The sequence below is a fragment of the Nomascus leucogenys genome, chromosome 16, assembly GCF_006542625.1.
Source record: "Nomascus leucogenys isolate Asia chromosome 16, Asia_NLE_v1, whole genome shotgun sequence".
NCBI classification, from domain to species: Eukaryota; Metazoa; Chordata; class Mammalia; order Primates; family Hylobatidae; genus Nomascus; species Nomascus leucogenys.
In genome coordinates, this window is record NC_044396.1 from 84951648 (window position 1) to 84968929 (window position 17282).

Below are 17282 nucleotides of genomic sequence, written 5' to 3' on the forward strand. Positions count from 1 at the left end.
AATAACACCACTGGCAGAGATAGGCAGCATGTAGTGGATAAGACCAGGGTTTGAACCCTAGTTCCCACCACTAGTTCAAGACAGTGGCCCATATACCTCACCTTCTCAATCTCTAAAAGGGGGATTAAAATGGACCACATTCCTTTTAGGAGTGTTAGGTGGATTAAATGAATCAATGTGTATTAAAATATTTTGCAGATAGTCTTTTACAAAGTAGTGCTCAGTAAGTAAAAGTTATTATTATACTATTATTAGTATTTTTAAAATTGAATTATCCTAGGCTCTGATGAATGAACTTTTATTATATACCCCCTACCTCCCTATCAGTGGCAACAAAGCAAAGTGAGTTTTTAATTTTTGTTATGCAACACGCTTACTGTAACATTCTGTTTAACACACATACACAGAATAATAGATTAATAGCATGGAAAAAACTCATCCATAATCCTATAGTGCATTTATAGCTTTTGTTTTGCATATCCATTTCCATTCAAATTAAATAATAGTTATTAACTTGAATGGAAATTCAAAGCCAGGCTCTGAACAATTACTACACCATACATTGACTTCCAATACTGATTCAGTTGTACAGTTGTAATTGCAATATATGTATATGGCATTTTATAATCTAACCTTTTTACATAATGTTATGCACACTCCTTTTTGGCTAGAATTTATAAGCATCGTCCTCCATCATAGCATTTTATTACATTTAGGGCATTTACTGTAATTTACTTCTTAATTTTCTACTATTGGACATTAAGGTTCTTTTCAATATTTTGCTAGAATAGGTTGCACATCAATTGGCCTATCAATGTACAGAGCTGCTGCTTCCATTAACTTATTGTTGGGAGATATATTTCAGACATAGACAGAAAGACATTATGCTTGGACCTCATATATTAGTTATATAGTTATATAGGGCATGAAAACAAATCTCTAAATGTTATAAAAGATGAACAGTTCCTCTCTGGTTGCTAAATCATTGCACAGGGGTAGAACTCCTCAATATGGCTTTTTATACCTTACCTTTCTTTTACTTCTAAGACAGGGAACCCAGCTGATGAGCTCATTATAACAATTGCCAGACCAGATGTGATTAGGGAATCTCTTTCCTCAGTTTGTGGAAAGAGATGGATAGCCCTTGTTAGTGATGCTGTATTGATTTGTGTTTTTTTTCAACTATGGGACTGGATACATTTCTTTCTTAAGGATTTCCTGTGGTGGCAGCTGGCTTCTTTTCAAGCTTTTGAAAAGTCATAAAGGGGCCTGAAGTCATTTGATCTCCCAAAATGAGATCATCTCCAGTGTACCATATGTTTGTAAAGCAGAATTGGCCTTTAGTCTCGAGAGCTGTATTCCAGGAAAGGAACCAGTTAATGCAATCTTCCTTGACTGCTTTCTGCCTGGCCCTATGAGACAAACGCATGGGCATAAATTGGTCAAATGCCATAAGTGAGGAAAACGGCTAATTAGTAGACGACAGCTATGCACAGCATTATTTTACAAGGTCCAGCCTGGTTCCAGCCAGGTTAAACTAAATTGTAAAGGAAATGCATTTACTGCAGGAAGCATGAAGCAACTGTCATGTGATAAGAAAGTAGACATTCCTTTTCACTAGGCGTGGACTTGGCCACATTTATTTCTACAGGAAAAGCTTGTGATGACTTGCCTTTATGAATGGTGACCGTAAATCTCATTCTCGCCAAGGTTTCCAGATGCATTTGTGACCTTCAGTTCCTTCCAGAGGAGGTTCCCTGAAGTATCTGGGTATTGCCACTGTGCTGACAGCCAAGGGCGGGAACTGGCTGAGACAGGTGAGTGACACCCCTCAGGTAATCTGAAGGGAGGGAGTGTGATTCCTCAGGTCTGACAGCCTGGATAACATTGCTTGTAAAGCACAGCTAGAGTGACTGCCGGCCCCCTGCCAGGCTGCTGTGGGCATTGAGGAGGACACAACCTTAGCAAACTGTCATCTTGCAGTGTGCTGAATGCAGCTGCTGCTGGCCCACATAGTGCCTTTGTGCACACTGGAAAGAAGTGCCCCGCTCTGGGCAGATGCAGCCCCGAAATTGGCGAGTGGAGCACTGGATGGATTTAATCTCTTATTCTATAAGCACTGCTCCTTTGTTCCCCTGAACAACCTTCAGAACCATCTACAGCAGCTCTGACTTTGGAAACTGTTAAAGTGTGGTTCAGACTTACTGCCTAATGATGCTGGTGAAGGCTCTCTCTCTCAGTATCTGTTTGCACAACAAGGTCAGGGCTTCCTTTCTGAATGAGACCATCTCTGAAAGTCTTGCTGTCTTTGCTCAGGTTTGGAGTTGTTACTGGATGAAATTTATGACACCATTTTTGCTGGCCTGGACCTTCCTTCCACCTTCACTGAAACCACCCTGTACCGGATACTGCAGAGACGGTTCCTCGCAGTTCAATCCGTCATCTCTGGCAGATTCCGATGTAAGTAATAAACTGCCAACAATGTGCGTGTTTCCATTAGGGGGATGCCTCTTGGGTTTCAAAGTCGCTATGGTGTGTGTGGCTGCTCCACCAAAGTGAGGGCAGAGATGAAACGAATCGTTAAGAGCAAGCAGCAGTGCATGCTGTGAAGACACCAAGCATTGTTGACACTGTCTTCTTTACTGTGTGGATTTCCTCTAGGCCCCACAAAATGTGAAGTGGAGCGGTTTACAGCAACCAGCTTTGGTCACCCCTATGTTCCAAGCTGCCGCCGAAATGGAGACTATCAGGCGGTGCAGTGCCAGACGGAAGGGCCCTGCTGGTGTGTGGACGCCCAGGGGAAGGAAATGCATGGAACCCGGCAGCAAGGGGAGCCGCCATCTTGTGGTGGGTTTCCTCTAGGGTCTTCCTCTTTCGGCTTCGGATCATATTACTTTAGCTGTCCTCCAGACCAACCTCTCTGGACCCCATTAATTCAACTGCCTTCTGGTGTGCCCCCACTGGCCCTTCAAGCTCAACCTGTCTGAGAACCAGTTTATCATCCTTCCAACATGTTTCTCCTCTTGTGTCAGACCTCGTTGCATTTTCAGGGAGCTCAGGGAATATTAGGGGGCTCATAGGTGAAGAAAAACAAAAGAGAATTGAGTTCCCATGTGCCGTGAGACAGGAGCATGCACGTAACTAAAGGAGCATGGTGAGGTGGGCATTCGATCTTGCAGCAGGTATGGGAAGGAGGCATTTAGGAAGAATGCATGGAAGAGGCCATACTTGATCAGAATCTTCTAAGGAGATGTTTCCTGAAGGAGAAGAGTAAGGAAAGGTGTTCTATATAGAGAGAGCAGGAGAAACAAAATTAGAAGGACAGAATAATAGGCATCGATATGCTAATGATCATCTGATCTGCAAGAAGGATAGAGAAAAAAATTGTTGGAGTATGAATAGGGTGGTGCTCCGGGCTCTGAAGAAAGGCAGGGTTAAGACAATGAGGTATTTGTTATCCTAACAAAGGCCTGGGGGCTTCATCCTGGAGGTCAGGTGAAGACAGTGAAAGGTTTTAAGTTGGACAGTATCATCGTGGGTTTTGCACGTAAGGCAAAGAAATTCTGGAGGAGAGACTCAAAGGAGCAGTAGTCCCGAGGCAACGGGGCTAATTAAAAGGTCATTGCCATGTTCCAGAGATGATGGGGTCTGTATTAATTTTCTAGGGCTATGGTAATAAATCACCACAAAGTGGGTATCTGAGAGCAACTGAAATGTATTGTCTCTATTCTGGAGGTTGGAAGTCCAAAATCAGGGTGTCAGCAGGGCCGTGCTCCCTCTGGAAGCTCTAGGGGAGGATCCTTTCTTTCCTCTTCCTAGCTTGTAGTGGCTGCCAGCAATCTGTGCATTCTTTGGTTTAGGGCAGCATTCCTGTAGTCTTTGCCTCAATTGCCACATGGCCATCTTCCCTCTGTGTCTGTCTGTGAATCTTCTCCTCTTCTTACAAGGAGACCAGTCACGTTGGGTTAAGGCTCCACTTGATCCAGTCAGACATCATCTTAACTAGTCCCATCTACAATGACCTTCCTGCCAGATAAGGTCACATTCTGTGGTTCTGGGAAGAGCATGAATTTTGAGGGACACATTCAACCCAGCATGGGGCCAACATTAAAGCAGAAACAGTGGGAGACAGTGAGAACTCTTATTAGGCATTCCAGCCAGACCCCATTTTCTCCTCCTGGTGAAATTTTGAAGGATGTTATGATGAGGAAGGGAAGAACCAGGAGCATTCCTAGGCTTCCAACTTGGGGAAGCTGGGTAGATTTTAAAAGATTTGGAATAGTGATACACCAATGCAGGGTTTTTTATAGCTTCAATATATATATTAACATTCATTCAATAATTCCTGCTAAATCATTCCATTTGTCCAACTTAACCTTTTGAATATTCTTCATGGTGTGTGGTTATATTCTATCTGCTAAGTGTGAGAATGTCAAAAAAGAAAATTTGGAGACACTTTCTTGAAGGTATTTACAACCACATTTCATTTATACTAAAACCTAGAGAATGTTATGCCATCCAACTTCCAGGTGGAAATGAAGAACTATGGCTTTCCAAATTAAAGACTATAAATGGCTCTATCAAGTGCATAGATAGATCATATATTTTCCCTCTTTGTCTCTGGTATATCATGTCCTATTTCTGTGGAAACAAATGCCACATGGAAACAGTAATTGAATTTCCTTGCTTTGGTAACACTACGTAACAAATGGATGGAAAGGGGAAGGGTAAGCTCTTAATTTGGAAGAAGACTAAGCAAAGCAGTAAACTTTATTTCTGCCATACCTTCCTGTAATATCCATTAAAAGAGGCCATGGCCTCGTTGAGGGATGTTACGTGTTCTGATGCTGCCAATCTCTCCCCTCCCACCACATTTTCCAGTTCTTTCCCTGTTGCCTGGTTACAGAAGGAAATTGGCTGACTTTCTTTTTGGCATTTGTGTGAATCAAGAGGAAAAAAATTTTAAAATTTGGAGGGGGGCGTGGTGGTTAAAAGGTAAGAGTTATGATTTTATGGAGAAAAATGGAGCTTACTTACATCCACCTATGTAACTGAGACAGCCCTTTGGTGTTTGAATTTTACATTTTTTTTATCTCTTAATGTGGCTACACTCAGCCTAGGATGTTCAGATAGAATGACTTGACCATGCAAAGAGTTGGCTGAGCTGATCACTGTTAAATTAGTAATTTCTAGGAAAGGTCAAGAAGCGCAGAAGAATGTTCTAAGTGTGTACACTGGGTAGGCATTATTGTTTTATATTATAGGAAGTATTATATTTCCTATATTATAATATATATTACAATATAAGAAAATATTTCTTATAGGAACCACTAACAGCATTTCAGATATGGTTCTTGCCCTCAAGGAGACCATAGCTAGCCTAGAAAAGACTACTCCCAAGGAGGAATTAGCCACACTAAAAGCACATAGTGAAGCATTAAAGTCTATTGAGAATTCCAATGAGAGAATGCTGGAAGACAACATTTCATTAAATACACATAGGAATGTGCTGGTGTGCTAGTCTCCTAGAGCTGCCACAACAAGTCACCACAAACCAGGTGGTTTAAAACAACAGAAATGTATTCCCTCCTAGTTCTGGAGGCCAGAAATCTGAAATCAAGGTGTGGGCAGGGCCATGCTCTCCCTGAAGTTTCTATGGCAGAATTCTTCCTTGCCCCTTCCTGGTTTCTGGTGGTTGCTGGCAATCCCTGGTGTCTTTGGCTTGTGGCTGCCTCCCTCCAATCTGTGCCTCTGTCTTCACACAGCCTTCTTCACTGTGTGCATCTTTGTGTCTTTACATGACTTTCTTATAAGGACATCAGTCATTGGATTTAGAGCCCACCCTAATCCAGTATGACATCATCTTAACTTGGTGACATCTGCAAAGACCCTATTTCTAAATCACATTCTGAGGTTCCCTGTAGACATGAACATCATGTCTGTGTGTAGGGGTGACACTATTCACCTGAGTACCATTGGCAAGTGAGGTCAGATTTTCAGAAAGTGAGCCAGTATTTACAAGACTTACCTTAGAAGGGATCAACCTCTAGTGAGAGCTAGGGGAGTGGTCATGCCAACTGGATAAGTCACTCCTCCAGAATGGCCCCACAAAGGCAGCTCAGGGGAAAGGAAAAAACAAATGACACAGAGAAGAAAGTGGTTTCAAACGTAGGTATCCTTGATTGAATGTTCTGGCTTCTTACTACCTGAAAGATCTGACGAGCTGTCTCAAGATTGCTCGTGACATTAAAACCTTTTCTCCCATTTCACTTTGTCTCATGCAGCTGAAGGCCAATCTTGTGCCTCCAAAAGGCAGCAGGCCTTGTCCAGACTCTACTTTGGGACCTCAGGCTACTTCAGCCAGCATGACCTGTTCTCTTCCCCAGAGAAAAGATGGGCCTCTCCAAGAGTAGCCAGATCTGCCACATCCTGCCCACCCACGATCAAGGAGCTCTTTGTGGACTCTGGGCTTCTCCGCCCAATGGTGGAGGGACAGAGCCAACGGTTTTCTGTCTCAGAAAGTCTTCTCAAAGAAGCCATCCGAGCAATTTTTCCCTCCCGAGGGCTGGCTCGTCTTGCCCTTCAATTTACCACCAACCCAAAGAGACTCCAGCAAAACCTTTTTGGAGGGAAATTTTTGGTGAATGTTGGCCAGTTTAACTTGTCTGGAGCCCTTGGCACAAGAGGCACATTTAACTTCAGTCAATTTTTCCAGCAACTTGGTCTTGCAAGCTTCTTGAATGGAGGGAGACAAGAAGATTTGGCCAAGCCACTCTCTGTGGGATTAGGTTCAAATTCTTCTACAGGAACCCCTGAAGCTGCTAAGAAGGATGGTACTGTGAATAAGCCAACTGTGGGCAGCTTTGGCTTTGAAATTAACCTACAAGAGAACCAAAATGCCCTCAAATTCCTTGCTTCTCTCCTGGAGCTTCCAGAATTCCTTCTCTTCTTGCAACATGCTGTCTCTGTGCCAGAAGATGTGGCCAGAGATTTAGGTGACGTGATGGAAACGGTGCTTAGCTCCCAGACCTGTGAGCAAACACCTGAAAGGCTATTTGTCCCATCATGCACGACAGAAGGAAGCTATGAGGATGTCCAATGCTTTGCGGGAGAGTGCTGGTGTGTGGATTCCTGGGGCAAAGAGCTTCCAGGCTCAAGAGTCAGAGGTGGACAGCCGAGGTGCCCCACAGACTGTGAAAAGCAAAGGGCTCGCATGCAAAGCCTCATGGGCAGCCAGCCTGCTGGCTCCAGCTTGTTTGTCCCTGCTTGTACTAGTGAGGGACATTTTCTGCCTGTCCAGTGCTTTAACTCAGAGTGCTACTGTGTTGATGCTGAGGGTCAGGCCATTCCTGGAACTCGAAGTGCAATAGGGAAGCCCAAGAAATGTAAGTCTGTTGGGTATTCAATCTGTAGGTTCTCTGAGTCTCTCTTTAGGCCCTGACCCAATGCAGTACAGTAATAGAAATCCACTCCTGGCCAATGCTTACACTTCAGTTAAGGACAAAATTGACTGCTTATATTAAAAGTTATCCTGGAACGCCTAGATAATGTTAATCAGACCTAGGAGTAAATAGAGAGATTTGTTTGGCCTTAAAGAACCGCCACATTTCTGCAGTGCTGATCACCAACTGATATCAATGGTGCTGATTTAGTCATGGGGCAATGCCTATCTAGGTATTATCTACAAATTTAAGCTTCATGGTATTTCTATGGCTATATAAGGTTTTAGACGGAGTTTGGACATTTAAGTGGTTTTATCTTGGTCTTTCCAGTTTGTTAAATTTCTTAAACTGAAACACCTGCTCATTGTTCCTCCCCAGGCCCCACACCCTGTCAATTACAGGCTGAGCAAGCTTTCCTCAGGACGGTGCAGGCCCTGCTCTCTAACTCCAGCAGGCTACCCACCCTTTCCGACACCTACATCCCACAGTGCAGCACCGATGGGCAGTGGAGACAAGTGCAATGCGATGGGCCCCCCGAGCAGGTCCTTGAGTGGTACCAACGATGGGAGGCTCAGAACAAGGGCCAGCAGCTGACGCCTGCCAAGCTGCTAGTAAAGATCATGAGCTACAGAGAAGCAGCTTCTGGAAACTTCAGTCTCTTTATTCAAAGTCTGTATGAGGCCGGCCAGCAAGGTGTCTTCCCGGTGCTGTCACAATACCCTTCTCTGCAAGATGTCCCACTAGCAGCACTGGAAGGGAAGCGGCCCCAGCCCAGGGAGAATGTCCTCCTGGAGCCCTACCTCTTCTGGCAGATCCTAAATGGCCAACTCAGCCGATACCCGGGGTCCTACTCAGACTTCAGCACTCCTTTGGCACATTTCGACCTTCGGAACTGCTGGTGTGTGGATGAGGCTGGCCAAGAGCTGGAAGGAACGCGGGCTGAGCCAAGCAAGCTCCCAACATGTGAGCTAACGCATATGAAGAGCTAAATGTGTGTGTGTGTGTGTTTAACATATAAAAAAGGATGTCTAGTGGGAGGGTATTGAGTGTCAAAGCTGGAATGGAGTTCAGAGATGGCTGAGAAAACCAAGGCTCACAGAGGGGAAGGGACTTCCCTGTATCAACACAGTCAGGTGTTGGCAAGATTGATACAGTGTATTTTAAAACTTTCATATAATTGATTACTTCAATTAGTGTCTTAGATTTTTACTGGATGTCTTCTGTGTGCAAAGCATCTTCATCTTAGAGCTGATGAAGGCTATAAAAGTGGAGGTGACCTGGCCCTTGTCCTCCTATGGTTAATGTTTAGTAATCGCTCCTATTTTAGGTGCACCTTTTAATTGACCAATGAGTATTACAGTGAATCTGCTACTTGCACAGAATGCTGCTAAGTGTGCAGACCTCAGGAGAGTGCCACCTGAAATGGCTTTAATTGATTTGGAAGGATTCAACTAAGGGACTGGTTGGGGAGCTGCTAATTGAGGTCTATACATTCAGCTTTGTGACAGGTAGACTTATGGGAAAGTTAAGATACATGAGCCATAAATAGAATGAAGCTGACACTGAGTTTCAGTTAAAATGCCTTATCCCCCTTAGCTGTGCCAGCAGTTTGAAAGAACAACCAGACATGTTCAACACTGTTATCGCCAAATCCAAATCTAACCAGCCATTGCCAATATTACAGGTGATATGACAGCTGTTCAGTGAAATCTCTCAATTCATTCTTTGCAAGTTTAACATTGTCTGGACCTTTGTGAGCAATGTGAAAATCCATTAGACTAGTTTGATATTAGCCAAATTTTAGGCTTTAGCAGCAACTGGGTTTTTAAAATGTCAGGTGAAAGTACCATGTAATGAGAACAGTAATACCCTTGACATTTTGAACAGCCCAGAGATGACAATGCAAGGATTCTCCATTCAAATGTCAAGTTCTAGCAATAGAACCCTCAAGGTTAACACATTGATCTTGGCCTGACTGTTAGATAAGAAGTCTTATTGATTTTTGTGGTATTTGTAGAATCACTCTCCATACCAGTGGTCAGGTCTCTTACATGGGGACGTTCCTATAATTTTAAATTATTTAAGACTAAATTTGGTCCTATTTGTATGCAATTTTAGGAGCATGAGTTGTTGATACCAAAAGTACCTAGTAACTGTATTTTATTTTATTGTAAGACTGAGTTTCGCTCTTATTGCCCAGGCTGGAGTGCAATGGCGTGATCTCGGCTCACTGCAACCTCCGCCTCCCAGGTTCAAGCAATTCTCCTGCCTCAGCCTCCTAAGTAACTGAGATTACAGGTGCCTGCCACCACGCCCAGCTAATTTTTTTGTATTTTTAGTAGAGACGGGGTTTCACCATGTTGGCCAGGCTGGTCTTGAACTCCTGACCTCAGGTGATCCACCTGCCTCAGCCTCCCAAAGTGCTGGGATTACTTTAGTGACTAGTCTTACCTTAGTCTGAATGCTGGATAGAGTATTAGAACTAGGCTTAGAGTAATTGGCTTTTTTAAATTGAGTAACAAGAGACTGGATACAAGACCATCCATTAGGGAGAAAATGTTTGAACTTCCATCTCTATTCAGTATTTTCTATCTTCCTTTCACATTTCTATTAATATATTCATTTTTGCAATTAAATGTTTAACAGCTGAAACAGCTAAAAATCTGCATGTAGTGTATTATTTTAGTAGTATGTATATGCCTTATAAAGAAATACCCATTTTTTGGGGGGTGCATATTCAAAATCTTTTGTTTATAAGGGTATGCAATTGAAAGGGTTTGATAGTCAAAGTGTGGTCCAGTGGCATTGGCACTCACCTTGGGAACTCGTTAAAGATTCAGGATCTCAGGCCCCACCTATTGAATCAAAACTTGCATTTCTACAATATTCCCAGGGGAATTCAATGCAGCCAAAAGCTTGAGGAGGACTGGCCTGGAGGACAGAACAGTAGCTGTCTTGTACCATGGTTCTACCATCTACTGCTCTGTGACCTAAGAGAGGCTAACTCTTTTGAGTCTTAGTGTCATCTGTAAAATCTGAGTTACAATACATAACTGCCTCAAAGGCTTGTTGGAAGAATTACAAAATGTAATAGATGTAAAGTGCTAGACTTGGCACACAGGAAGTACTTAACAAGTGATGGCTGGATTAATACAATTGATAGTGAGTAATGAAGGGACCAATAACTTCCTACATGCATCACTCACACGGGTGATGGCTCAGGCCTCTAGGAGTCTGAGTCTGCATTGCTATCTCTAGCCTGTTTGAAATTTTGCTTTCTTCATTTAATATGCGTTTATGAACTGCCTACTGTGGGCACTGTACTGTATGATGGGAAGACAGGTGAAGGATGGTGTCTGCTCTGAGAAACTCAGAGACCAGTGGGGAAACCAAGGGTGTTATCAGGAAAGTAATAAATGACAATGGTGGAACAGAGGTATGTACATGGAAAATGCGGTGGAGGGTGCTCAGAGAAAGGGGCTACTAACTCATTGAAGATTGGGGTAAAGATTAGCTTGACCCCAACTACTGGGATGAATCTTAAGAGGGGTTCGTCCAGTCACAGATGTGGCAGGCCCTTTGGGACAGAGGAAATAGCATGCACTGAGTCAATGAAGCTGTGAGTGAGGTGGAGAAAAGGTTATAGACGTAGGAGGGGAGGGGATGCAGGAGGGAACGAAAGAAGAAGATGTGGATAGTAAATTGGGAACAGATTATAATGTTTTTGAGACAGTCTTGCTCTCTTGCCTATGTTGGAGTGCAGTGGCATGATCTCAGTTCATTGCAGCCTCAACCTCGCAGGCTCAAGCGATCCTCCCACCTCAGCCTCTCAAGTAGCTGGGACTACAAGCATGCACCATCATGCCCAGCTAATTTTTGCATTTCTTGTAGAGACGGGGTTTTACCATGTCGTCCAGGCTGCTCTTGAACTCCTGGGCTCAAGTGATCTGTCTGCCTTGGCCTCCCAAAGTGCCAGGATTACAGGCATGAACCACTGCATCCAGCTGGGGACAGATTTTAAAAGATCTTATGTGCCCAGTTGTAGATTTTCACTTTATCTTGGAAGAAACGTAGAGCAAGCCGAGGTTTTTAAATGTGAGTTTTTGCTTCGGAGATTCAAAATCCCTGGGATTAGTAGAATAAATTATTTGATAATATCCTTTTGAACAAGAAAACAATAACTTCAAATTCCGGAAGTCAAAGTTTTCTGTTGAACCCATGCTCTCAAAAGAATCCGATGACACCCGCACTGTTGAATTCACAATGTGATGTTTGAAGTAAATTTGGCGAGGGTGGATTTTGCTAAGTGACACTGCCAAGGACAGCATGTGCCAGATGCTGTGCCAAGCACTTCAACTGCAACACTTAAAAGGCTCATTACAAAACCCCATGGACTAGATGCCCCAATTTTTCCCATTGCACAGATCAGGAGGCTGAAGCTCAGAGAAGTTAAGTGCATCATCCATGGTTGCACAACTAATAAATGACCCAAAAATTGAACACAAAGGTCTTTGAGTGCCACAGTCTTTCCTCTTCACAGGAATAACTCTCTGCTAACCTACAGTGCCTCCCTTCAACTTTTGATATCCATCCATCCAACCATCTATCCATGCATCCATCCATCCAACCATCTATCCATGCATCCATCCATCCATCATCTGTCTATCCTTCATTAGAGACAGCCGGTCAAGATCACTATTCCCAGAGTGAGACTGTCTAGATTGAAATTCCGAATCAGCTACTTGCTAGCTGGGAGCTCGTTTAAATTATATGACTTCTCCATGCCTCAGTTTCTCATCTGTAGCATGAGAATAAGAATCTTTTATTGGGCTGTTGCATCAGTTAGATTGTCTGTGTAGATGTGCTCAGGATGATGCCCAGCGTGGAGCAAGTATGAGCTACTACTCATCTTATGCAGTGGGCCCCCCACAAATGGTGACTGAATGAGAGTGTGGAGGCAAAACAAGGAACATTCCAGGTTGCGGAAAGAGCTGCTGCGAAGGAAACAGCTGAGGCAAAAATGTGCTCACGTGTGGGTGTGTATTGTGTAGTGTGTGTATGTGTGTGGTGTGGTGGGTGTTTATGTATGTGTGTGTAGTGGGTGTTTATGGGGTGTGTGTATTTCTATATGGGTGTGTGGTGTGTGCGTTTATGTGTGTGGTATGTGTATGAGTGTGGTGTGTCTGTATGTGTGTGGTATGGTGTATGTGTGTGTGGTGTGTGTGCATGTGTGTGTGGTGTGTGTGTACTGTGTGTGGTGTGTATGTGTGTGGTTGTGTGTGTGTGTGGGTGGTGTGTGTATGTGTGTGGTGTGCATGTATGTGTGTGGTGTATGTGTGGAGGGTGTGTGTGGTGTGTATTTGTGTATGTGTGGTGTGTGTGTGGTATGTGTGGTGTGTGGGTGGTGTGTATGTGTGTGGTGTGTATGTGAGTGTGTGTGGTGTGTATATGTGGTGTGTGTGTATGTGTGTGGTGTGTGTGTGTGGTGTGTGCGGGGGTGGTGTGTGTGTATGTGTACATGTGGTGTATGTGATCTGTATGTGCATACTGTGTGTATGGTGTGTATATGTGTGTGTGGTGTGTTTGTGGTGTGTATGTGTGTAGTGTGGGGGGGTGTTGTGTATGTGTGTGTGTGGTGTGGTGTGTGTGTGGTTGTATGTGTAGTGTGGGGGGTGGTGTGTATGTGTGTGGTGTGGTGTGTGTATGTGTGAGGGGGTGGTGTGTATGTGTGTGGTGTGGGGGGTGGTATGTATGTTTGTGTTGTGGTGTGTGTGTTTGTGTGTGGTGTGTATGTGTTGTGTGTGAGGGGGTGGTGTGTATGTGTGTGGTGTGGGGGTGGTATGTGTGTGGTGTGTTGTGTGTGTGGTGTGTTTGTGTGTGGTGTATATGTGTGTGTGAGGGGGTGGTGTGTATGTGTGTGGTGGGGGTGGTGTGTATGTGTGTGGTGTGTTGTGTGTGGTGTGTTTGCGTGTGTGTTGTGTGTGTGGTGTGTATGTGTGTGTGTGAGGGGGTGGTGTGTATGTGTATGGTGTGGGGGGTGGTGTGTATGTGTGTGGTGTGTTGTGTGCGTGTTGTGTGTGTGGTGTGTGTGTGGTGTGTTGTGTGTGTGTGGTGTGTATGTGTGTGTGTGAGGGGGTGATGTGTATGTGTGTGGTGTGGGGGGGTGGTGTGTATGTGTGTGGTGTGTTGTGTGTGTGTGTTGTGTGTGTGGTGTGTATGTGTGTGTGTGTGAGGGCACACATGCTTCATGGGAGTCAGAGGGAGGTCCACGTGGTGAGTGAGTCCATCTGTGTTATTTTTATTCCCCTAGGTCCTGGCTCCTGTGAGGAAGCAAAGCTTCGTGTACTGCAGTTCATTAGGGAAACGGAAGAGATTGTTTCAGCTTCCAACAGTTCTCGGTTCCCTCTGGGGGAGAGTTTCCTGGTGGCCAAGGGAATCCGGCTGAGGAATGAGGACCTCGGCCTTCCTCCGCCCTTCCCGCCCCGGGAGGCTTTCGCGGAGCAGTTTCTGCGCGGGAGTGATTACGCCATTCGCCTGGCGGCTCAGTCTAGTGAGTGTGGTGCCCTTCAGCTTTCTTACTGCGTCCCTTTGGAAAAGCAGGAGCTTAAATTCGTCTCTCCTCAGTCATCCTTAGGACTTTGTGGTTTGGCTTCCCCAAACTGATGGGTTCTTGGGAAGGAAAAGGCAAAGTGGTTTGGGGGCACCAGTCAAAGCTGGAATGCTGCACGCATCTCTAAAATGCTCCTTAATTCTCCAGCAAATCTACCCTAGGGCAGGTTTCAGATGGCACCTGCCGCTCCCACAAAGCCAATATTCTTATTAAAACGTGAGGGACCCAAGCCCGTGAATGCTCAAACACCCCTCATGGCCTGCTCCAAAGCTTCCCTCCACTTCCAGAGATTCAGGAACACCACACAGCGGGAGGGGAGAGGAAGCCTCGATATTAAGGAACTATGACACATTGATCTCATCTGATCCTGAGAGTAACTCCAAAAAGCAGGAATTACTACCTGTATGCGACAGAGGCATAATAACCTCAGGGAGCCTGCAGTCCTCTGGTCTATAATAACAGCTGAACAATATGCTATTTTTTTTTTTTTTTGAGACAGAGTCTTGCTCTGTGGCCCAGGCTGGGGTGCAGTGGCACAATCATAGCTCACCACAGCCTCGAACTCCTGGGCTCAAGCAATCCTCCCACCTCAACCACCTGAGTAGCTGGGACTACAGGTGTGTGCCACCACACACAGCTAATATTTGCACATTTTTAGTAGAGACAGGATTTCACCATGTTGGCCAGGCTGGTCTCAAACCCCTGACTTCAAGTGATCTGTCTGCCTCGGCTTCCCAAAGTGCCGGGATTACAGGCATGAGTCACAGCCCTCGGCCAGCTAAACAATATTCTAACCTCACCTTTGAGCAGGTGCTTACTGTGCTAAGTAGATGATCAGATCTTCACATTTAATCCTCTGACAGCTCCAGGAAAATGATGGTATAATCACCATCCACAATTCTTTGCAAATGGGGAAACGGAGTCTGAGGTTAAGTCACTTGCCCGAATTCACACAAGTGATAACCAGTGGGCCTGGATGGGAAGCCCAGAGACCTGGTCCTCCAGTTCATTTCTCCTGTTCCCTGCCAGGCAGATTCCAGGTATTGCTGAGGTCGGTGCCTAGCTCTGCCTCATCCTAGAGCCCTTGTTCTTCCTCTGTGACCTCACAGCTGCTCTAGCAGGAGAACAGGTCCCTTCCAAGATTTCTTACTGACCGCACATCAACTTGACAAGGACAAATGATTCATCTGTCTTTGAATCTTACTCAGGATCCCCATCCCTGTCAAATGGTCTCAGCTGATTCCCTGTCTAGCTTTCTGGGCTTGAGTCACCAAACAGCAAGGCAGTCCTCCCCTGACAACATCTGCTCCAAGTCAAAGAGAATCCCTCCAGCAGGAGGGCAGCTCCCTGCCTTCCCATCCACTCCAGCAGGCACTCCAGGGTGTCTATGGCCAGCGTGGGATTGGGTCTCAGTGATCTTTGTTCTCCTAATACCACGTGACAATCTCATGTGTGCCATCTTTGTTTCCTGCTTCTCTCTCAACCCAGACATCTCTTTTGGAGGACCAGGCACTGTGTCTTATTCTTTCTATATCCCTGGTGCATGACCCAGTGCCTGACACCTACAAGGAGCTCAGTAGCTGGTGGTTAACCATCCTTATTGCTTCCTTCCTCCCTTCTTTCTCTCTCTTCCATCCACTACCCTCACCCTATGCCTAGACACTGCTTTTCTCTGTTCCTCAGAGACTCGGAGACTTCTGCTTTTGGGAAGAACTGTGTTGTTTTACATTTTTGTACAAAGACAGGATTTGATGTAATCAAAGAGAGAAGTGGGATTGATGCTCCTTCAGTTGTGGCCGCTTTGGTCAGGGAGGGAAATGTCGAGAAAGGGGAGGCAACGTTGCTGGTGCTGTTGAGATTAATCATTGAATGGCATGTTGGCATTTTCTTCAGAAGTCAAGCTGAGAAGTTCCTCTCCAAGTAGCCACATGCTCCGCTTTGCATATCTGAGCTTGTAGAGAAAAGAGGAAGGGACCATAGAGGACCAGGCCTGGTCTTTTCCCTGAGAGTCTGGGGATTGAGGGCCCAGAGCGAAGTGCCTTTGGCCACTAGAACATGGTAGCCATGTCTGAGGGCCTAATGAGGGTGGCGAAGGCCACAGGACGAAATGCATACAGCTGTGTCTGGCAAGCACTTGGTGCTTAACGACTATCAGCTCCTCTGATGTAAATATCACAGTTGTCTTGTTAGGTGAGTGTTAGACCCATTCCATAGATGAGGAAACTGAGGCTCAGAGAGGTTGGGCAACTTGCTCATGATCACAGTTAGGAGGCGCAGTGCCGGGATTCAGAAGGAGGCCTGGTAGACTCCAGAACGCTGTCCACTGTATGGGGCTGCTTCAGAGGTCAATCCTGGTGTCCCCAGATGGCTCTGACTGTGAGTTGGTGGAATCCTTGTATCTGTAAGCTCTCCCATCTGGAGCCATGAAGCCTGTTTCTGAAAGGTGGGGAGTGGGGAGAACCGTCCCAACGGGCTGCAGGTGACTGCCAACAGTGCCACCCCAGATACTCCCGTTCTCCCTCCAGGATCCTGGTGAGGAACTCCAACCTGCCCCAAGTGCCAGCAGGAGTGGAGAAAGAGCTCAGGCGACAGTTCATGGCCACTTAGGAGGAGGGTGGTGGTCAGGGAAAATCAGACTGGGCCTGGTAAGACCCACACCAAACTGATGTGTGTCCCACCCGCTGCCCACTCTTGCTTCTTCCTGTCTCCCTCATGCATTCATTCATGCTTTTTTCCCAGTCAGTGATTTCTTGAGTGCCTACTATGAGCCAGACACTCCTCTACATGCAAAATAAACACAAATCTCTGCACCAAAGAGCTTAAATGCTAGTGCGGAGGAGACAAATCTAACACAATAAATGGGAACACTATGTACTATGTTGGTGGTGGGGAAAGCCATGCGCAAAGCCCAGTGGGTCGGGGACTGCAAGAGCTGAGGACAGATGCAGTTTCATTAGCGGGGTGGCCAGTGGTTCATCATATAACCTCCCTCATTGAGCCTCTGTGTCCTCACCTGGGGTAAAAGTTCTGGCTTCATGGAGCTGCTGTGAAGATCTGATATGATTTTTTGTGGATATCAAAGTTTCAAAGGGGTTAAAACCTAAACTGTAGGAGTTTGGTAGGGAAACCTATGACAGCAGCTGACATCAATTGCCCTCCTGTGTTCCAAGGCCAACCCCTCCCCTTTCTGTCTGTGAACCCTTGGTTAAGTTGCTTAATCCATCTGTGTC

At 45.4% G+C, this 17282-nt stretch overlaps 1 protein-coding gene across 1 annotated transcript in view; it reads left to right on the top strand.

Moving 5' to 3' along the window:
• Positions 1-17282, top strand: part of TG (thyroglobulin) — a 272056-nt gene that overhangs the window by 12850 nt on the left and 241924 nt on the right. The window contains exons 6-11 of the mRNA XM_030795400.1: positions 1711-1817; positions 2317-2460; positions 2662-2847; positions 6285-7385; positions 7821-8405; positions 13753-13992. Of these exons, the coding sequence (XP_030651260.1) occupies positions 1711-1817; positions 2317-2460; positions 2662-2847; positions 6285-7385; positions 7821-8405; positions 13753-13992 (2363 nt within the window). The remainder of the gene's footprint in view (positions 1-1710; positions 1818-2316; positions 2461-2661; positions 2848-6284; positions 7386-7820; positions 8406-13752; positions 13993-17282) is intronic.